Source organism: Diceros bicornis, chromosome 13 (genome assembly GCF_020826845.1).
Source record: "Diceros bicornis minor isolate mBicDic1 chromosome 13, mDicBic1.mat.cur, whole genome shotgun sequence".
In the NCBI taxonomy this organism is placed as follows: domain Eukaryota; kingdom Metazoa; phylum Chordata; class Mammalia; order Perissodactyla; family Rhinocerotidae; genus Diceros; species Diceros bicornis.
Window position 1 is genome coordinate 39,145,259 of NC_080752.1, and position 16,253 is coordinate 39,161,511.

General features: G+C 44.1%; 1 protein-coding gene across 5 annotated transcripts in view; it reads left to right on the top strand.

Annotated features, from left to right (window-relative positions):
• ZBTB40 (zinc finger and BTB domain containing 40) overlaps positions 1-16,253 on the top strand; it is a 78,680-nt gene that overhangs the window by 51,380 nt on the left and 11,047 nt on the right. For all 5 annotated transcript variants that reach the window (XM_058553174.1, XM_058553176.1, XM_058553172.1 and 2 more), the window contains 8 exons: positions 2,947-3,139; positions 4,932-5,065; positions 5,475-5,676; positions 6,052-6,185; positions 7,802-7,970; positions 8,290-8,754; positions 9,542-9,748; positions 13,582-13,746. In XM_058553174.1, the coding sequence (XP_058409157.1) occupies positions 2,947-3,139; positions 4,932-5,065; positions 5,475-5,676; positions 6,052-6,185; positions 7,802-7,970; positions 8,290-8,754; positions 9,542-9,748; positions 13,582-13,746 (1,669 nt within the window). The remainder of the gene's footprint in view (positions 1-2,946; positions 3,140-4,931; positions 5,066-5,474; positions 5,677-6,051; positions 6,186-7,801; positions 7,971-8,289; positions 8,755-9,541; positions 9,749-13,581; positions 13,747-16,253) is intronic.

A 16,253-nucleotide genomic window follows, 5' to 3' on the forward strand; every position in this document is an offset into this window, starting at 1 on the left:
GAAGGAGTAGGGACAGGGAACTTTTGCAGCATCAATTCTTAAAACTGTGGGAAGTGGCTTAAATGTTCAGGAGAGAAAATGTTTAGAAACAACTGTCGCAATGGCTAAGGACTGGATTACGAGTGAGGACCAGATCCTAGATTTTCTCTTTCTCAGTGATCTTATATTCCTATTTTTTCATGTAAAATGGGAGCAATCTTTAATCTCAAAATTATGTTTTGCAAGTTAATTATGTTTTTAAAATTTTAACTGCTTTGAACTTCTTAGAGAAAGATAATATACAAAATAAGGTTAAACCCTTGTTTTCTCCTTAGACTTCATATTAAGTATAATTTCAGGCACTCGTTAAAGTTGCTTATAGCTCTAGAAGTACCTGATTCCCTGTTTAGTGATTTCATTCGATTAGTCATTCAAACCTTTTCCTTATTAGCTAGATTGAACGTGTCCCTTGAACTGTTTCATTATCCTGGTAAAACAGCATTTGTAGGAAGAACCTAAACTCTGCCTCATTCTCTGCAGCAGGACAGACCACACTGTCATTTTCTTCTGTCACTTTCAGTTCACTTGACAAAAGGGCTGAAGCAGAAGAACTTAAATTAGTTATAAATCACAAAAACACCCCTCAGGATTGGGGTTACACCAGAGCTTCATTAAGCTACTCCTTCTCACGAAAATTGAAGCAAAATAATAAAGCAGGAGTGTAGAGGTGAATGTTGATTGAATAGCCACAGTGTCTTGACATCATGTGGAATGTGCGCTCAGGCCTTTTAGAACTTTTCTGTCATCTGGAATGATGGTAATTGGGGCACCAGGACCCTTGTTCGTACGTACCTTGGGTTCTGTAAGAAGTGATAAATAGGAATGTCTTTACCTCAGGATGGGAAACATACAAAAACAGTCATTACTACAGCTGCCACTTATTTATTGCTTACTGTGTGCCAAGCAGTGTGCTGAGGGCCTTTTAAACATCGCTAAATTCTACCCTCACAGCAAATTTATTAAGTTATGGATATTACCCTAATTTTAAAGATGAAGAAACAGACAATTAAGAAGGTTAAGCAGCTCACCCAAAGACATAGCTGCTTGGGGCCAAACTGGAACCCAGACTTCTAAACAAAGCATATTCTCTCTTTTTTTTTTTTTTGTGAGGAAGATCAGCCCTGAGCTAACATCCATGCTAATCCTCCTCTTTTTTTGCTGAGGAAGACCGGCTCTGAGATAACATCTATTGCCAATCCTCCTCCTTTTTTTTCCCCAAAGCCCCAGTGGATAGTTGTATGTCATAGTTGCACATCCTTCTAGTTGCTGTATGTGGGATGCTGCCTCAACATGGCCAGACAAGGAGTGAGTCGGTGCACGCCCGGAATCCAAACCTGGGCCACCAGTAGCGAAGTGCGTGCACTTAACTGCTAAGCCATGGGGCCGGCCCCAATAACCACTGTCCTTTAAAGATCACATATGTCCTGGGAGTTATGTTCGGCTCTACCAAAAAACAACTTCATTTTATGGAATCCTCATAACAACTGTGCAAGAATTGGTATTGTTATCTTCTTTTGCAGATGAAGAAAACAAGGTTCAAAGAATTAAATAACTTGCCCAAGGTCACAAAGGCGATAAATTTTAGAACTGGGCTTCTATCTAGCGCTGTCTGTCTTTGAAGCCTATACCTGCTCTTAAGAGTATCTGGCTGCCTCATTATGTACCAGGTTATTGTTTAGGAAGTAAGAGATAGCACTGAAATCAGTATGGTTTTTAGATACAAGCACTTAAATTTTAAATTATGATTCATTTAGTAGAAATCTAATATATATTAGACCTTAAACAGAGAATGACTATGTTCTGTACTGACAAGGAATATGACAACTTGATTTATAATATATACATTCCTTTCATATATATAATATAGATATTCCTTTCATACGTGTAAAACTTATTTGGTTTTGTAGCTAAATTCATTATTTTAAAAGGGGAGTTAATTTGATAATGGCCTCCTCTGGCATGCCACCGTGACCGATCTGCTTGCCTGTTTCTCATGAGAGCTGGCATTTTCCCAAAGGAAAGCTCAAAATTCAGTTACTGTGAATCCGTAGATTACATGTATTAAAATAATCTCCCACATTATCAGTTCCATAATAACTGAGTTAGCATATTGAGTCGTAATCCATTAAGAAATAGTTCTATCATAATAGGAAACTATCTGTAAAATAGCTGTCACATGTTTCATTTTTCAACCTTTTGCTGAAGCTCCATGCCCTCTTGACTCAGCACATCCCCTAGCACGCAAAGGAAGAAGGGAGTAGACCTGTAGGATGGTGACTGGAGCTTGTGTGTGTGGCTATTGAGAATGAGAAGGATAGATAATAAAGAATCCACAGGAAAAATAATCGAGAAATGCACAGTTAATCTATTATTTTGGAGGCCACAGACTAATATATAAATTATCTTGGTATTTAAATTTCTATACAAATAAAAAAAGGAAGTAAAATAATAGAATTGGTCTGAAATTGCCACCTGTACCCTGTCATGTACTTTACTGAACAGAAATTGAAAAGCACTGTAACTGTATTAATTGCCAGTCTGTTTCTCAATCTTAGTGTCTGAACAAACTAAATCTAAGGAATCACGTTAGATGTAAGCTACTTGCTCTGCCATATAGGCCTAGTGTAAGAATATTTTCACAAAATGCAAACTGTTGGAGGCAAAGACTATACACAGCTCTGCAATTGAGAAAAAAAGATTTTCATAGAGCTATTTGTTTGGAGAATGTTTTGGATTTTTACTGAAATAGCATAAGGAAGAGACTGTGAAAATAGCGCTGGAGACCAGCAGAGGAGGACCTGGAGACAGGGCGTCGTGTAATGCCGTCTTGCTAGGTTTTCCAGTGGTGTGTCAGATACATTGAGAATTGCCGGTAACCGGTGTCTGCTTGATTGCTTGCCACTGCAGGTGATTCTGAATTGCTGTGAGAGCGGAACACCCAAGGAGACAATAGAAAATTTGCTGTATAGGATGTCTGAAGAGAAGACCCTGACTGCTGAGAGTTTGGTAAAACTCCTCCAGGCTGTGAAGATGACGTTCCCAAAGCTGGGCCTTCTGCTGGAGAATTTGCAGAAATTAGCCACTTTGCCGAGCACCCCAGGTATTAGTTAATTGTGGACTCTCTGGACTGGAACCACTCCTACAGAAAATTATAGCTTGAAACACCCTTTTGGTTCCATGCTGGGCTTATAAGACAGTGTTAAGAAATGCCATTGCAAAACAGAAACTAGCTGTCACAAATCAGTGATTCTCAGTATTTCTGGAGTTAAGATCTGAAATCTGAGAGTGACTCTTCTCCATTAAGCTCCCTCATGATGTTCCTATTGTTCAGGGTTTGTTTAAGTGTGGCTTTCCCAGGGCTGTTGCATGTCAGCTGTGAATGCCTAAAGAGCAGACGGGCTCACAAAGCACATGATTTTGACAAGCTATGTTGACAAATGTGACAGCAAAAACTCAAATCTTGATTTCCGTGTCCCCATTCGAGTGCTCTTTGGTTCCAGCAGTCCCCAGAATTAACTGCCCCTCAGTCCATTCAGCTTGGGGAAGTGAGCCTATATCCTGTTCCTTAGAAAAACTACCCAACTCCAGCCAATTCTCCCCTATGCGAGAGCGTTTGAGACTGAGATGGTTTTCAGAAAAAGGATATTCGGAAAATGAGAGAACTGTTTTTCTAACTTATAAAAGTAATATATACTTATACAAACTTGAACAATTTAAAAAATAAAGAAGAAAATAACCTTAACTCCTACCACTTAATTATATACCACTTAATAAAATATTGACATATTTTATCTATCGCATTATTTTTCAGTGTTGAGATACCATACTATATTTTATAATTTCCCCCATTTAACAGTATAACATAAACATTGTCCCTCACATTTCAAAAATCTCCCTATAAGCACATTTTTTGAAGGCTATGTAGTTTTCCATCATAAGGATGTATATGATGTATTACTCATGCCCTTGTTTGGGGCACATGTAGTGTAATGGGTAAGACTGTCAAGACTATCTGGGTTTGCATCCTGACTCATTTTGTAGCTATGTGACCCTGAGCAAGTGACTTGGCTCTTCTGAACCTCATCTCTCTGCTGTGAGATGAGGATAAGAATGGAACCTGTCATACTCGTTTTTGTAGCCACTATGAGATAATACATGTAAAACATTTAGCACGGTACCTAGCACATAATGGGCACTCAGTAAATGTTAGTTGTTATCTTCATCATCATCATCATCATCATCATCAGAAATTATGCGTAGATAGAGATTTTTTTACCTTTACATCATTTCTTAAGTTAAATTCCCAGAAGTGAAGTTACTGGGCCAAAGAGGAGAATAAAGTTTTAAATATCTGCAAAGCTAAGGGAAAGGCCTGAGAGTTTTGATTTTTCTTTACTTTCAAGTAAATATGACTCTTAAAAGAGTACCTAACTGATTGGCTCAGAGGGCATGCACACAGAAGAAGGATGGGTCAGCTCCTCTCCACAGTCCTGACTCATGCCTGCTTGTGTGCTGGATCACCACATGGATCCTTGACCTCAGGCTGGACGACTCACACCCCTTGAATCTGTACATCTGCATCTCTTACGAGTGCAGCCTTCTAATTACCCCCCTGTTGAGCAATTGCTAGCTTCTACCACCGGGGGCTAACTTTCAAAGTGTTACTGGTTTTGTGATCCTGAAGCACCGCGTGATTAAGTGTAGACCAAGGGAGATCTGAACACATGTGTATGAGGCCCCAAGCCAGGAGCTGAACTAGCTCTCCAGAGGAGATGGAGCTCTCATGCTGATCTCTCTCCTCTTTCCTTTGTAACCCCCTTCTCTTCTGTAGGAGAAGCCCTTAAGGAGGCTTTGTTGTGTCAAACGTTATTGTTTTGCTAATATCCTTACAGTCCAAGCAAGTGCTGATTATGGGACTGAGCTGTTGAGACGGTATCAAGAAAACCTCTCTGAGATTTTCACTGACAACCAGATGTTATTAAAAATGATCCCACACGTGAAGAGTTTAGCCTCTGGAGAAAGAGAGGTAAGGGAGATGGAGGGAGGGAGGGTAAAATGAGAGTAGGAATAAAGGTGAATACACATATGTATATTTTTAAAATATGTTTATATCTTATATAAATATACACATACAGCCATGTTGAGAAATGCTAAGGGGTCAGTAGAGAAGGAGAAGTAGAAGGTGATTCAATTTCTAAGGCAGAGTGACAAGTAGGATAGTTGTAATTTCTGCAGTGATAAGGAAACGCATTGACAAGGAGGAATGAAGAAGCTTGTCATGTATAAATGCCTCTCAGGTTGAGCGAGGTGAAGGATGTTGAAAAACTTCTCCCCAGAAGTATGTTCACTGGAACCCAGGACTCAGCCTTGCAGCTCTGCAGTTGGGCTGGTGGCTGTGAAGTCCCTCACATGTGTCTTTGTGCTGCATCTTGAAGGTCATGGAGAAGCTTGTGAAACGTGACTCTGGTTCAGGTGGTTTCAGTTCTCTGATGTCAGCAGTTCTAGAGAAGCAGACTCTCTCTGCAACAGCTGTTTGGCAACTGCTGCTCATGGCTCAGGAGACAAAGACCTGCCCATTGAACCTGCTCATGGAGGAAATACGAAGGGAGCCTGGGGCCGATGCTTTCTTCCAAGCAGGTGGGTCACCTCACCCCTGTCATGGCTTTGCCCCCACCAGAGATTACTGTCAGTCTTGCCAGAAAATAGGAGAGCTCTCTTGTGGTAGTCTTCCACGTCCCTACCATTGGAAGTCAGGACTGACACTTTCGTTCAAGGACATGGGAGTTTGTAAACTTTTTAAAATAAAATACACAGTAAACATTCTAACCTTATATTAATAATTGTACTCTGATCACAGTGAAATTTGCCATTTTCCTCACTCCTGACCCCAGGTAGGAGATAGGAGATAGGTGAAGTGTATTCTCATTATGGAGAGTTGAGTTGAGAAAAGGTGACGGGAAAAAATGATGCTCATAGTTTTACTAAAGAGTTTCCGATCCCCCTTTCTTTCAGTGACCACGCCACAAAGTGCTGCCTTAGAAACCATCCTGAGGCATCACAAATTGATCCTAGAGGCCATCCAACAAAGGACTGAACTCAAGTGCTTTACCTCAGAGGAGGAGAACCTGGCAGAGACTGTGAAAGAGGTGTGGTGGGAATAAAAACACATTGTTTCAGGGAGTTTTACAGAGTTGATGCCTCAGACTATCTTGTTCCTAAGGGAGGAACCAGCTCTGTAGAGCGCCTGCTGTTTGCCGGGCCCTGTGCTGAGCTAACACTTCATAACACTTGCTCTTGTAATCCTCCCAACTCTAAGTGGCTAGCGATGTCATCTGCATTTTACAGATAAGGGAACTCAGGCTCCAAGGGGTTCAGTAACATGTCTAGAATGCTCCAGCTGGGCAGAGGTGAAGCCAAGATTTGAACCCTGGTTCATGTGACTCAAATCTAGATTTATCCCATTTGTCTGAACCTAGGTAAACTCAAAGGGAACCATGATACTGTTCTCTAACATGTTCTAAGAAGCAACTTCTTTCAGAGAAAGGAAAGTAAAATTGGTCTTATTACATGCTCTATTCTGCCTTCTAGAAAGAGCCAAGATAAACATAGAAAGAACAAAGCTTTTGCCCATATGGGGTAGCAAATAGTGCCAACTCATTTTCTGAAAGGCTTCTCACAGTGTGGGCAGCATCCCAGAAAAACCAGGTGGGGATTGGGGGGGCATTCATGGATGTCCAGTCCAGGATCATGTGTATCTTGAGTGGGGAAGAATTATAAAGGAACATAAAATTAAACTGCACATTCACCTGTAGAAGCTTTTGATCCAAGTTAGGCATACAAGGTGTGCAGAAGGGCTGGTTTCTAACTCTGTCTACACAGGTGACAGCCCCACCTCAGTCTGACTCTCAGATGGGAAGAAGATGGCACACATGTCTGAGCGGCTTCAGAGGAGAGATTCATCTGCTAGACTCTCTAGCATGCCTCATACTTCAGAGATGGGGCTTCTGCAGTTGATCAGTTTTAGCCTCACTAATTAGTCTCATGCCTGCCTCCAGAGACATCAGGTTTATTTAGATAGACTTGAAAAGAGCAGAAATAAAATATCTTCCAAAGTGAAAATTCCTTTGGCCATCTGTGGATGGTTTAGCTTTATTTTCTCATGTACTGAGTCTTTCTGCTGATAGCTCTAACATTCTGAAAGAAGATGGCTTTGAAATAATATTCTTGGCCTCTTTAAAGCCCCTATTTGAACCTTTAAAAAGCTGTTTCTTTATGAAAGAAAATGATGTTTAAAAGGGTACATCTAAGTATCTAAAAATGTGAAGCCACTGATCGTACAGAATTACTTCCAGACGTTGATGCGTTATGAAAAATTATCTTGATCTTCAAGACAGAAATGCCAGCAACCAAATCCTATAGTTTTAAGCTTTTAATATTAAGAGCTAGAAAAGTTCTCTGGGTGACTCTTGGTTTTTGAGAAGATATTTCTCATAGAAAATGCTTAATGCTTCTTTGCTTACACCTTCTCTGTATTTGCACATTTGTCTTGACATGTGCCTCCTTTTTATTATTTTGTTAATTTCCCTGTTCTTTGGAAAAGAGGGCGCTCCACTACATTTATCACAAGAAATGTAAACTTGTTATAGATGGAACAATGCCATCCTGAAATTAGCTTTTTGTTGTTGTTGTTGTTGTTGTTGAAAACCATGGAGAAAATCTGCTGATATTAACCACAAACCTTTGTCTCATGGTATTCATTTAGATTCTGAGCATTTCCTCTGAGACAGCCAGCCCTGAAGCTTCCCTGAGAGCAGTGCTGAGCAGAGCCATGGAAAAATCCGTCTCAGCCATTGAAATATGTCACCTCCTGTGCAGCATCCACAGATCTTTCCCAGGCCTACAGCCTGTCATGCAGGAGTTAGCATACACTGGTAAGAAACGGGGGGTAGGGTCCTGTCAGGCCCCCAGCTTTTCACCTTATTGGCGAGAAAAGGCAGCAGTTCATTTAAGAGTTCATCCATCACTGCCTTATTTATTTATTTTATATGCCCTCAGTACTTAGAAAAGTCACAGACATAGACGTAAAATGATGCTATTTGTGTTTATCAGAAAGTAATGATGACAATGATATTGCTTCAGAGTTTTATGAGGGTCCCAAGTAGTCTCCATTCTCCTCTAAGAAGCAAAGGTTAGAAAGCAAAGTAGAAACACAGAGAATTCCCAGAGCCATGCGATTTCTCTCCTATGCAGGTTTCCTTGCTCAGGAAAATGGAGAGGAAGGGTGGAAGGTGAGTAATAAATTTCACCTTGAAGCCAACAGTGAAGCAGATGAAAAGGTGGCTGAGCCAGCTGAAGAAGGCTGCCAGTCTGCGGAGCAGAACGACCCAGGGGAGACTGGTTCCTTGCCAGAACAGCAAGAGGAAGGCACTTCTGCCTCCCCAGACTCTGCCAAGAAGAGCTTCGTCTGTAAGGCCTGTGACAAAAGCTTCCATTTCTACTGCCGCCTCAAGGTGCACGTGAAGCGCTGCCGCGTGGCCAGGAGCAAGCAGGTGCAGTGCAAGGAGTGTAACGAGACCAGGGATTCGAGGAAGGAGCTGGAGAAACATCAGCTGGAAGCCCACGGTGCAGCTGGAGAGCCTGACGTCCCCAAGAAGAGGAAGAAGAGGCTTCCGGTGACGTGTGACCTCTGTGGAAGAGAATTTGCTCATGCCTCAGGTACATTCAAGAAGGGGAGGTAGCAGAGGATGGTAATTCTGAATACTGTAGTTTGGATTCCAGGCCTTGCCTCTACTTGTTTGCGGTAGGGCTGTGGATGGGCCTAGAAAATAGAGCAGGTTCCTACAGAGGCGGGGTAAGGTTCTGAGAAGAGCATGAGCTCTGGAATCAACTCTGAGCTTTAATTTCCCCGTCTGTTAAATAGGCACCCTGCTACCACTTACTGTTTTGGATTGTTAGGAAGATTTAAGATAATATAGCTAAACTCCTAGTACAGTGCCTACAGTAGAGTTAATACTCAATAAATTGTGGTGATTATTATTCATAATAATAACCAGCTGTTGAACACCTGACCCTGGTTTCCATGAAGCACTTGTTTCTTGATAATAAACGAGAATCACGGAAACCCCGGGATGTATAGTTGGACTTCTTTTCCCTTGCCCCAGATGTTGGATAAACCTAATGAAACATAAAAGTGAGTTTTGTTTCACTCTTTCTGGGTGACTGGGTCCTATTTAAGAGAGAGAGAGGATAGGAAAGATAAACACAGAACACTTCACGCCTGATCCAACCAGGAGTGGGACCAAGGTGACTTTTGGAGTGCCAGGTGGGGGGCAGATGAGCAGCACGGCTATGTGAGGTCCGAGTGAGCGTGGCCTGGTGTCCTGTGGTCCATGCTGTGCTTCCTCTTGAGGCCTAGCCTGAGACAGAGCTGTTATGTATCCTCACGCTGGACTCATAACATTGATTACTGGTATCTCTCTGGTCCCTGGCATGGCTTCCCTAGGCATGCAGTACCACAAACTGACAGAGCACTTCGACGAGAAGCCTTTCTCCTGTGAAGAATGTGGGGCTAAGTTTGCAGCCAATTCTACCCTGAAGAACCACCTTCGCCTTCACACTGGGGACCGCCCATTCATGTGCAAGCACTGCCTGATGACCTTCACCCAGGCCTCTGCCCTGGCCTACCACACCAAGAAGAAACACTCAGAAGGTAAGGCCTTGGAGACTTTCTGCATTTCTGCTGCAGAATTGAACTGTGTGAGCTCCTTAAAAGCCCATTTGGAATTAGGCATGATATATATCTCAAGGAGATTAAAAACAAAAACAGAACACAAAACCTCTACGCACACAGATGACTAGGACTACTTACGTGCACAGGCATGTAAAATGCTTATGGTGAGAGTTTCTGAAGAGAGGCTGGCTGACGTATTATGGCATTACGGTTGTAGAATTTCTGTAATGCCAGGAATTCCCTGGGCTTTGAGGTGGAGGTCAAGCATGAGAAAAACGTTGGTGGAGCACCTGCTGTGGATCCGGCAGTGGTGGATGCTGAGTGACTGGTTGGAATTCCTGTGCTCACAAGCTGGTGGTCTAGAGAGGCTAGTACAGAGACAGTTGTGGGGCAGAGCCGTCCGTGGAGGAACGTGGACTACTGCTAGGGAGACACAGAAGAAGGAGGCAGGAGTTTGTAGTCCAGTCGGAGGGGAGGGGGTGTGTGGTCAGGGAAGGCTTCTCAGGGGATTCTCTGTGTCACGTGGAGCATTTGTGTGTAAGTAGTAATGCCACCACCACAACCTCACCTGGATTGTTGTTGTAGCCTCCTGACTGGTCTCCTTGCTCTCACCCCTTCCCTGGACAGTGTTCTCAATACACAGGCCCAAGTGATCCTTTTGAAACTAAACCATATCCTGTCGCTTCTGTGCTCAAAACCCTGCAAAGGCTTTTCACCTCACTCAGTGTAAAATCTGAAGGCCTTAGGATAGCCTGCCGGGCCCCACATGAGCAAGTGCCTGGGTGCATCTGACCTCGTCTGTGCCTGCTCTCCCCCGACGTGCCCTGTGCTCCCATTGCAGCCTCCACACGAGGCCTCAGAGCTGCAAGGCACCTGCTGCAGGGCCTGTGTTCCTGCGGTTCCTCTGCTTGGAGCGCTTTCCCTTCAGACACCTCCGTGCTTCACTCCCTCACCTCCTTCAAGTCTTTACTCACACTTTACCTTCTCCGTGAGTGCTTTTCCTGACCACCCTGTGTAAAATCTCGGTGACTCGGCCCCAGTTCCCCTGCATTATTTTTCTCCATAGTGCTTATCATATGATATTATCATCTGCTTTATTAGTTTATTTTGTTCATAGTTAGTCTCCCCCTGTTAGAATGCAAGCTTCGTGAGGGTAGAGCTGGTAGTCTTTTCTTTTTCCACTGCTTGCATCCGTGGCACTCAGAATAGTACTTAGCAATAGCTGGCCCTCGGTAAACATAGTACTGAGTGAATGAATTTCTTGAGCACTATTCCAGGCACCGGGGATGGTGTAACTAGACACACCTCGCTCTCATGGAGCTTACATTCCAGTGGGTAAAACAGACCATAAACAAATAAATTCAGACAGTAGTAACTGCTGTGAAGAAGAGTAAAGCAGAGTAAGCAGTGAGAGGACAGGGTTGGGGGTGGGGCCCTATTGGTATCGTCAGAGAAGGCCTCTGAGAGAGGAGATTTGAGCAGAAACCCGAATGAAGTGAGAGATGGAACCAATGGAAGATCTAGGAAAAGCGTGTCTCAGTGCAGAACCCCCCTCCCCATGTGGAAAGGAGCCTTCCCTGTTTGAGACCAAAGAAAACTAGAAGGGGCCAAAGCATAGCAAGCGAGGGACGAGTGTTGAGAGATCAGGTCAGAGAGGTCACCAAAGGCCAGATCTCAGAGGGTCTGACAAGCCAAGGTCAGGACTTTGGTTTTTATGCGAAGTGTTTTAGTTTCTATTGCTGCTGTAACAAATTACCACAAATAGTGGCTTACATCAACACAAGTGTGTTATCTTACTGCTTTGGAGGTTACAAGTCCAAAATAGGTCTTATGAAGCTAAAAGCAAAGTTTTGGCAGAGTGTGTTCCTTCTGGAAGCTCTAGGGGAGGATTTGTTCCTTGCCTTTCCCAGCTTCTGGAGGTTGCCTGCCTGCCTTGGCTTGTGGCCACATCAATGCCTCCTCTGCTTCGGTCATCAATGCCTCCTCCTCTGACTCTCCTTCCTCCCTCTTACAAGGGCCCTTGTGATTACATTGGGTCTATTTGTACAATCTAGGGTAATCTTCCCTTCTCAAGATCCTTAACTTAATCACATCTGCAGAGGGCCGGCCCCGTGGCTTAGTGGTTAAGTGCGTGCGCTCCACTGCTGGCGGCCCGGGTTCGATCCCGGGCGCGCACCGACGCACCACTTCTCCGGCCATGCTGAGGCCACGTCCCACATACAGCAACTAGAAGGATGTGCAGCTATGACCTACAACTATCTGCTGGGGCTTTGGGGGGAAATAAATAAATAAAATTAAAAAAAAAAACACATCTGCAGAGTTCCTTTTGCCATGTAAGGTAACATTCACAAGTTTCAGGGATTGGGGTATGGACATTGGGATATGGGGCCATTATTCTGTCTGCCACAGAAAGCCATAGGAGAGTTTTGAGTAAAGGAGTGGTAGGATCTCATTTATGTTTTTCAAAGTTAATTCTGGCCACTCTGGACATTAAACTGTAATAGGGCAAGAGTATGGTCTAAACAGGGAGTCAGGAGCATTGCAGAGTCCAGTGTAGAGGTGAGAGGGTTTTCAACTAGAGCTGTGCTGGGCAGTAGGGGGGAGAGGATGTAAAAAACGTTCAAGTTTGGGGATATATTGTTGAAAGTGGAAGTGACGGCACTGATGGATTGGATGAGGGATGTGAGGGAAAGAGAGGAATTCAGGATGGCTTTGGGGTTTTGGCAGGAGCAACTAGTAAATCATGCTGCCGTCTACTGAAGTGGGGGAAATTGGAGCGTGTGTGTGTGTGTGTGTGTGTTGTATGGTGGGGACAGAGAATCAGGAGCCCTGTTCTGGATATGATAAATTTGAGATGCCTATCAGACCTCCAAGTAGAGAAATAGAGGGACAGGCGGTTGGATATCTGAGTCTGGAGTTCTAGGGAAAGCTGCGAGCTAGAGCTATAAATGTGGGAGCCATCAGTGTACAGATGGGATGTAAGGCTCTGAGATAAGATCATCTAGAAAGTGAGGGTAGAGAAGAAACCCAAGGACTGAGTCCTGGGCTTCTCAATAATTTCAACTCTTGAATCAAGAAATGCTTTTTTTGTAACAAAATCTTATTTCAAAGTCCAATATATAAAAAAATGAGGTTGATTGCTCTAGTTGAAGTAGGCCCCAGGATTTGAGGGGTCTGGCCCTCACCTCCTTGATTCCCCACTTCTCTATTGGCCCATAAGGGAGCTTGGAGGAACGCTTGGTCTAGTGTTTTTTACAAATGCCGGTTTTCCAGACTTGCTCTTTACTTATATTTTCTAATAGTTTTTGTCAGTCTGGTCATTATATTCTCATTATGTGCATGAGAAAATAGAGAAGCCAAATGATTTGTAATAACTTGATAGCAAGTCACTGGGAGAAGGCTTTCATTCTGAATCCACGTCTCTCACCTTTGTGTGCAATTACGATCCTCACTGGATATGTTGCAAGGAATCCAGACTCAGCTATTTCTGGGCACAAGCATGTATCTGTCGCCTTGGAATGGAGAGAGCTCCTCCATACTTGTGTAGCCTGGTTAACAGATGGGGAATCTTGTGTCCTTATTCCCCAGGGTGAGGAGACCACCCTGACCCCCTCCCTGTGTGATCGGCTGTGTTTGAGGTGCCATCTGATAGGATGGCTCAGACCTCTCACCCAGTATATACAAATTGCCTGAGGTTTTAATGTCATCTCCCAGATTATACTTCCCTGATACATGCCTTAGAATGTGATTTTGTTTTTAGGAATGCTATAAATGTTTAGTGCTGGCTCTAATAAACTCATGTGTATTTCCAGGAAAAATGTATGCATGCCAGTACTGTGATGCTGTGTTTGCCCAGTCCATTGAGCTGTCCCGCCATGTGAGGACCCACACCGGGGACAAGCCTTATGTCTGCAGGGACTGTGGCAAGGGCTTCCGGCAAGCCAATGGCCTCTCCATCCACCTGCACACCTTTCACAGTACGTACTGAGATTGTGCGTGTAAGGCACTCAGCACCAGGCCTGGCCCTGAGAAGGCATGTAAAAATCATGACAGAAGTTGTCACTCCACCAGAGCTGGGCCCCGTTAGTGCCTTCCCCTCCCCTATTCTCCTGAAAAAGCCAGAGTTCCTCATTCCTATTTCAAGAAGAATTCCATTTTACCATGTCATTGTGTGATGCCTATTTCTCTGTCCAGGCTGTTTCCTTGTCTTCCTTTTTAGCGCACCTGGCCATGTTTGGCTGAGAGAAGCAAATTATGTTTGAAGGAAAGAGCCTCTATAACAGAAGGCCAGCAGAGCCCCAGAATATTCCCATTAGTCCACCGAGCTTCCATTTTCTACCCCCACGCTCCTTCCCCAACTCTCATCTTACAGTCCTACCCGCCTCTCCCCATGGAAGCACCTCGAACCCTGTCTGAGTTAATGTATGCCATTGTGAGTGGCCCCTGGTCACGCGCCCTTAAAAGCCTCTGCCCAGCACTCTCTCCCAAGGGCCGTTGTATTCATTAAGTTAGTAGGGTCTGCCTCTTCTTTCTCCCCTTCTACGAGGACTGACACAAACAAAAACAGACACAGGAAGGAGAAGGACTCGCTGTGATCCCTCATTACAGCATCAGGAAGTCACCGATATGCCAGCCACATCACGTCCTCTTCCGCCGCTCTTGTTGCAGCAGGAGTGTGATCATACAGCGCATCAGGGAGGCTAAGAGCTTGAGCTCTGCAACCACAAGCCTGGCCTTGAGTCTTGACCCTGCCATTCACTTCCTTGAGAGCTTAAACAACTTTCTTTACCTTTCTAAGCCTCTTATGCCCCTTCTGTAAACTAGAGAAAATACTGCTACCACCTTGGATTGTTGTAAGAATTATGTAGATACCACGTGTAAAGTATGAAGCTCCGTGTCTGATACCTAGGAAATGCTCAACAAATGCCAGAGACTATTATTGGTGACAAGAGCAGCCCTCTCAGGTGCCATTTGTCCCATCAAAGCATGTCTTTTTTTTATACCATGCACCTTGCATCCCTTTCTTCCCTTCTCCCCTCCACACCCCTGTTCTCCACACACCAGTTTCTAGCTGTCAGCAAATACAGTGCCTCACGAACAGCTGCCTTCTGTGAAGACATTCAAGTCTATTGTCAGCCAGCCAGCAAAGGGCTTTGCCAGAGCTCCGCTATGTGCCCAGCATGTGGCTGCTGGACAGCGGGCACTGCAGGAGGAATATAGAGTGCCACCCCGTCCCCCAAGGAGTTTATAAGGCTGTCCAAAAGATCCAGTTGCAATAGACTTCCAGATGAGTGAGATTTGGCTTGGATCCAGTGCCACGATTTTGATGTCCTCTCAACCTCTTTAAATGACATTCTGCTTTAGTCTCCTTTTCCCAGTAGCATTGCATGGGAGTCAGGAAAGAGGAAGACATTATCAATTTTCAGAATGGAAAGGACCCACAATACTTTGCTATGCCTTAGGGTATGTCATCGGCAGTGGGCCCAGCATCCAGGCGCCTCCTTCATTGACTGTTCCTTGCCTGTTTTCATAGGACCACATCATTGCATATGGAGAAATGCTTCAAAGTATCTTACAAGACATGTAAAACTGAGATTTCAAGAGCTCATATCCACAGGGAAACTAGTTAATGATACCAAATGGTGCTGCATATCAGAATTCCTGAATGAATATGAATCAGTGCACACATGAGATTGGCTTGTGGGCTGGACCTTTCCTGTGGGCAAAGGATTTTATTACTAAAACATTCCACTTTCTGTTGCTTTCAGAAAAAGACTAAAGTTTCTTGCCATAGGGATGGCAAATGTGTTCTTCCTCAGTGCTAGTTCTTATTTTTGAGGTGCCACTGAGGAGTTGGCATGTCCTCTGAAGAGTTGGCATGTCCAGTTAAGCATGTAGCTCGGAGCACAGCCCTGGGAGTGAAAGCTGGCATTGTTGCCCAGTTCAGCCATCTCCTACTTGTGCTGTTGGGCACTCTCTAAGCTTTGATTTCCCTAATCAGTAAAACAGGACTGTTAAGAGACCCTACTCATAGGGTTATTGGAAGGATTAAGTGAGTTAATACGTCTAAGGTACTTAAAATATGCCTGTCATATAGCACTCATTAAAAAACATTACCTATGAAAATGTTTTCACTGTTGAATCTAAAGTGGGGAGCGGGGGGGGCATTCCTCCCCTCAGTCATACTACTGACAAGAGAGGGAATGGTGATGCTCCGGGGAGCGTGTTGGAAATCTCCAGAGAGAATTAGAAAACTCAAAAATGCCCACTGCAGACGAAGAGCAAGGGCGATACTCCCTGGAAAGTAGTAAAATAGAATTTAACTTGTAAGATGTAAAATGAGGAATTAAGTTGAACGTTTGATTCTGCAGAGGTGGTTAATCCACAAGCCTTGGAGGAATCCCACCTCCTGGGGTGAAGGTAGGGGTAGTCAGGTGATCAGTGCACTGACTTCTGGTCCTTGGAGTCTGTGACACTGCATGCC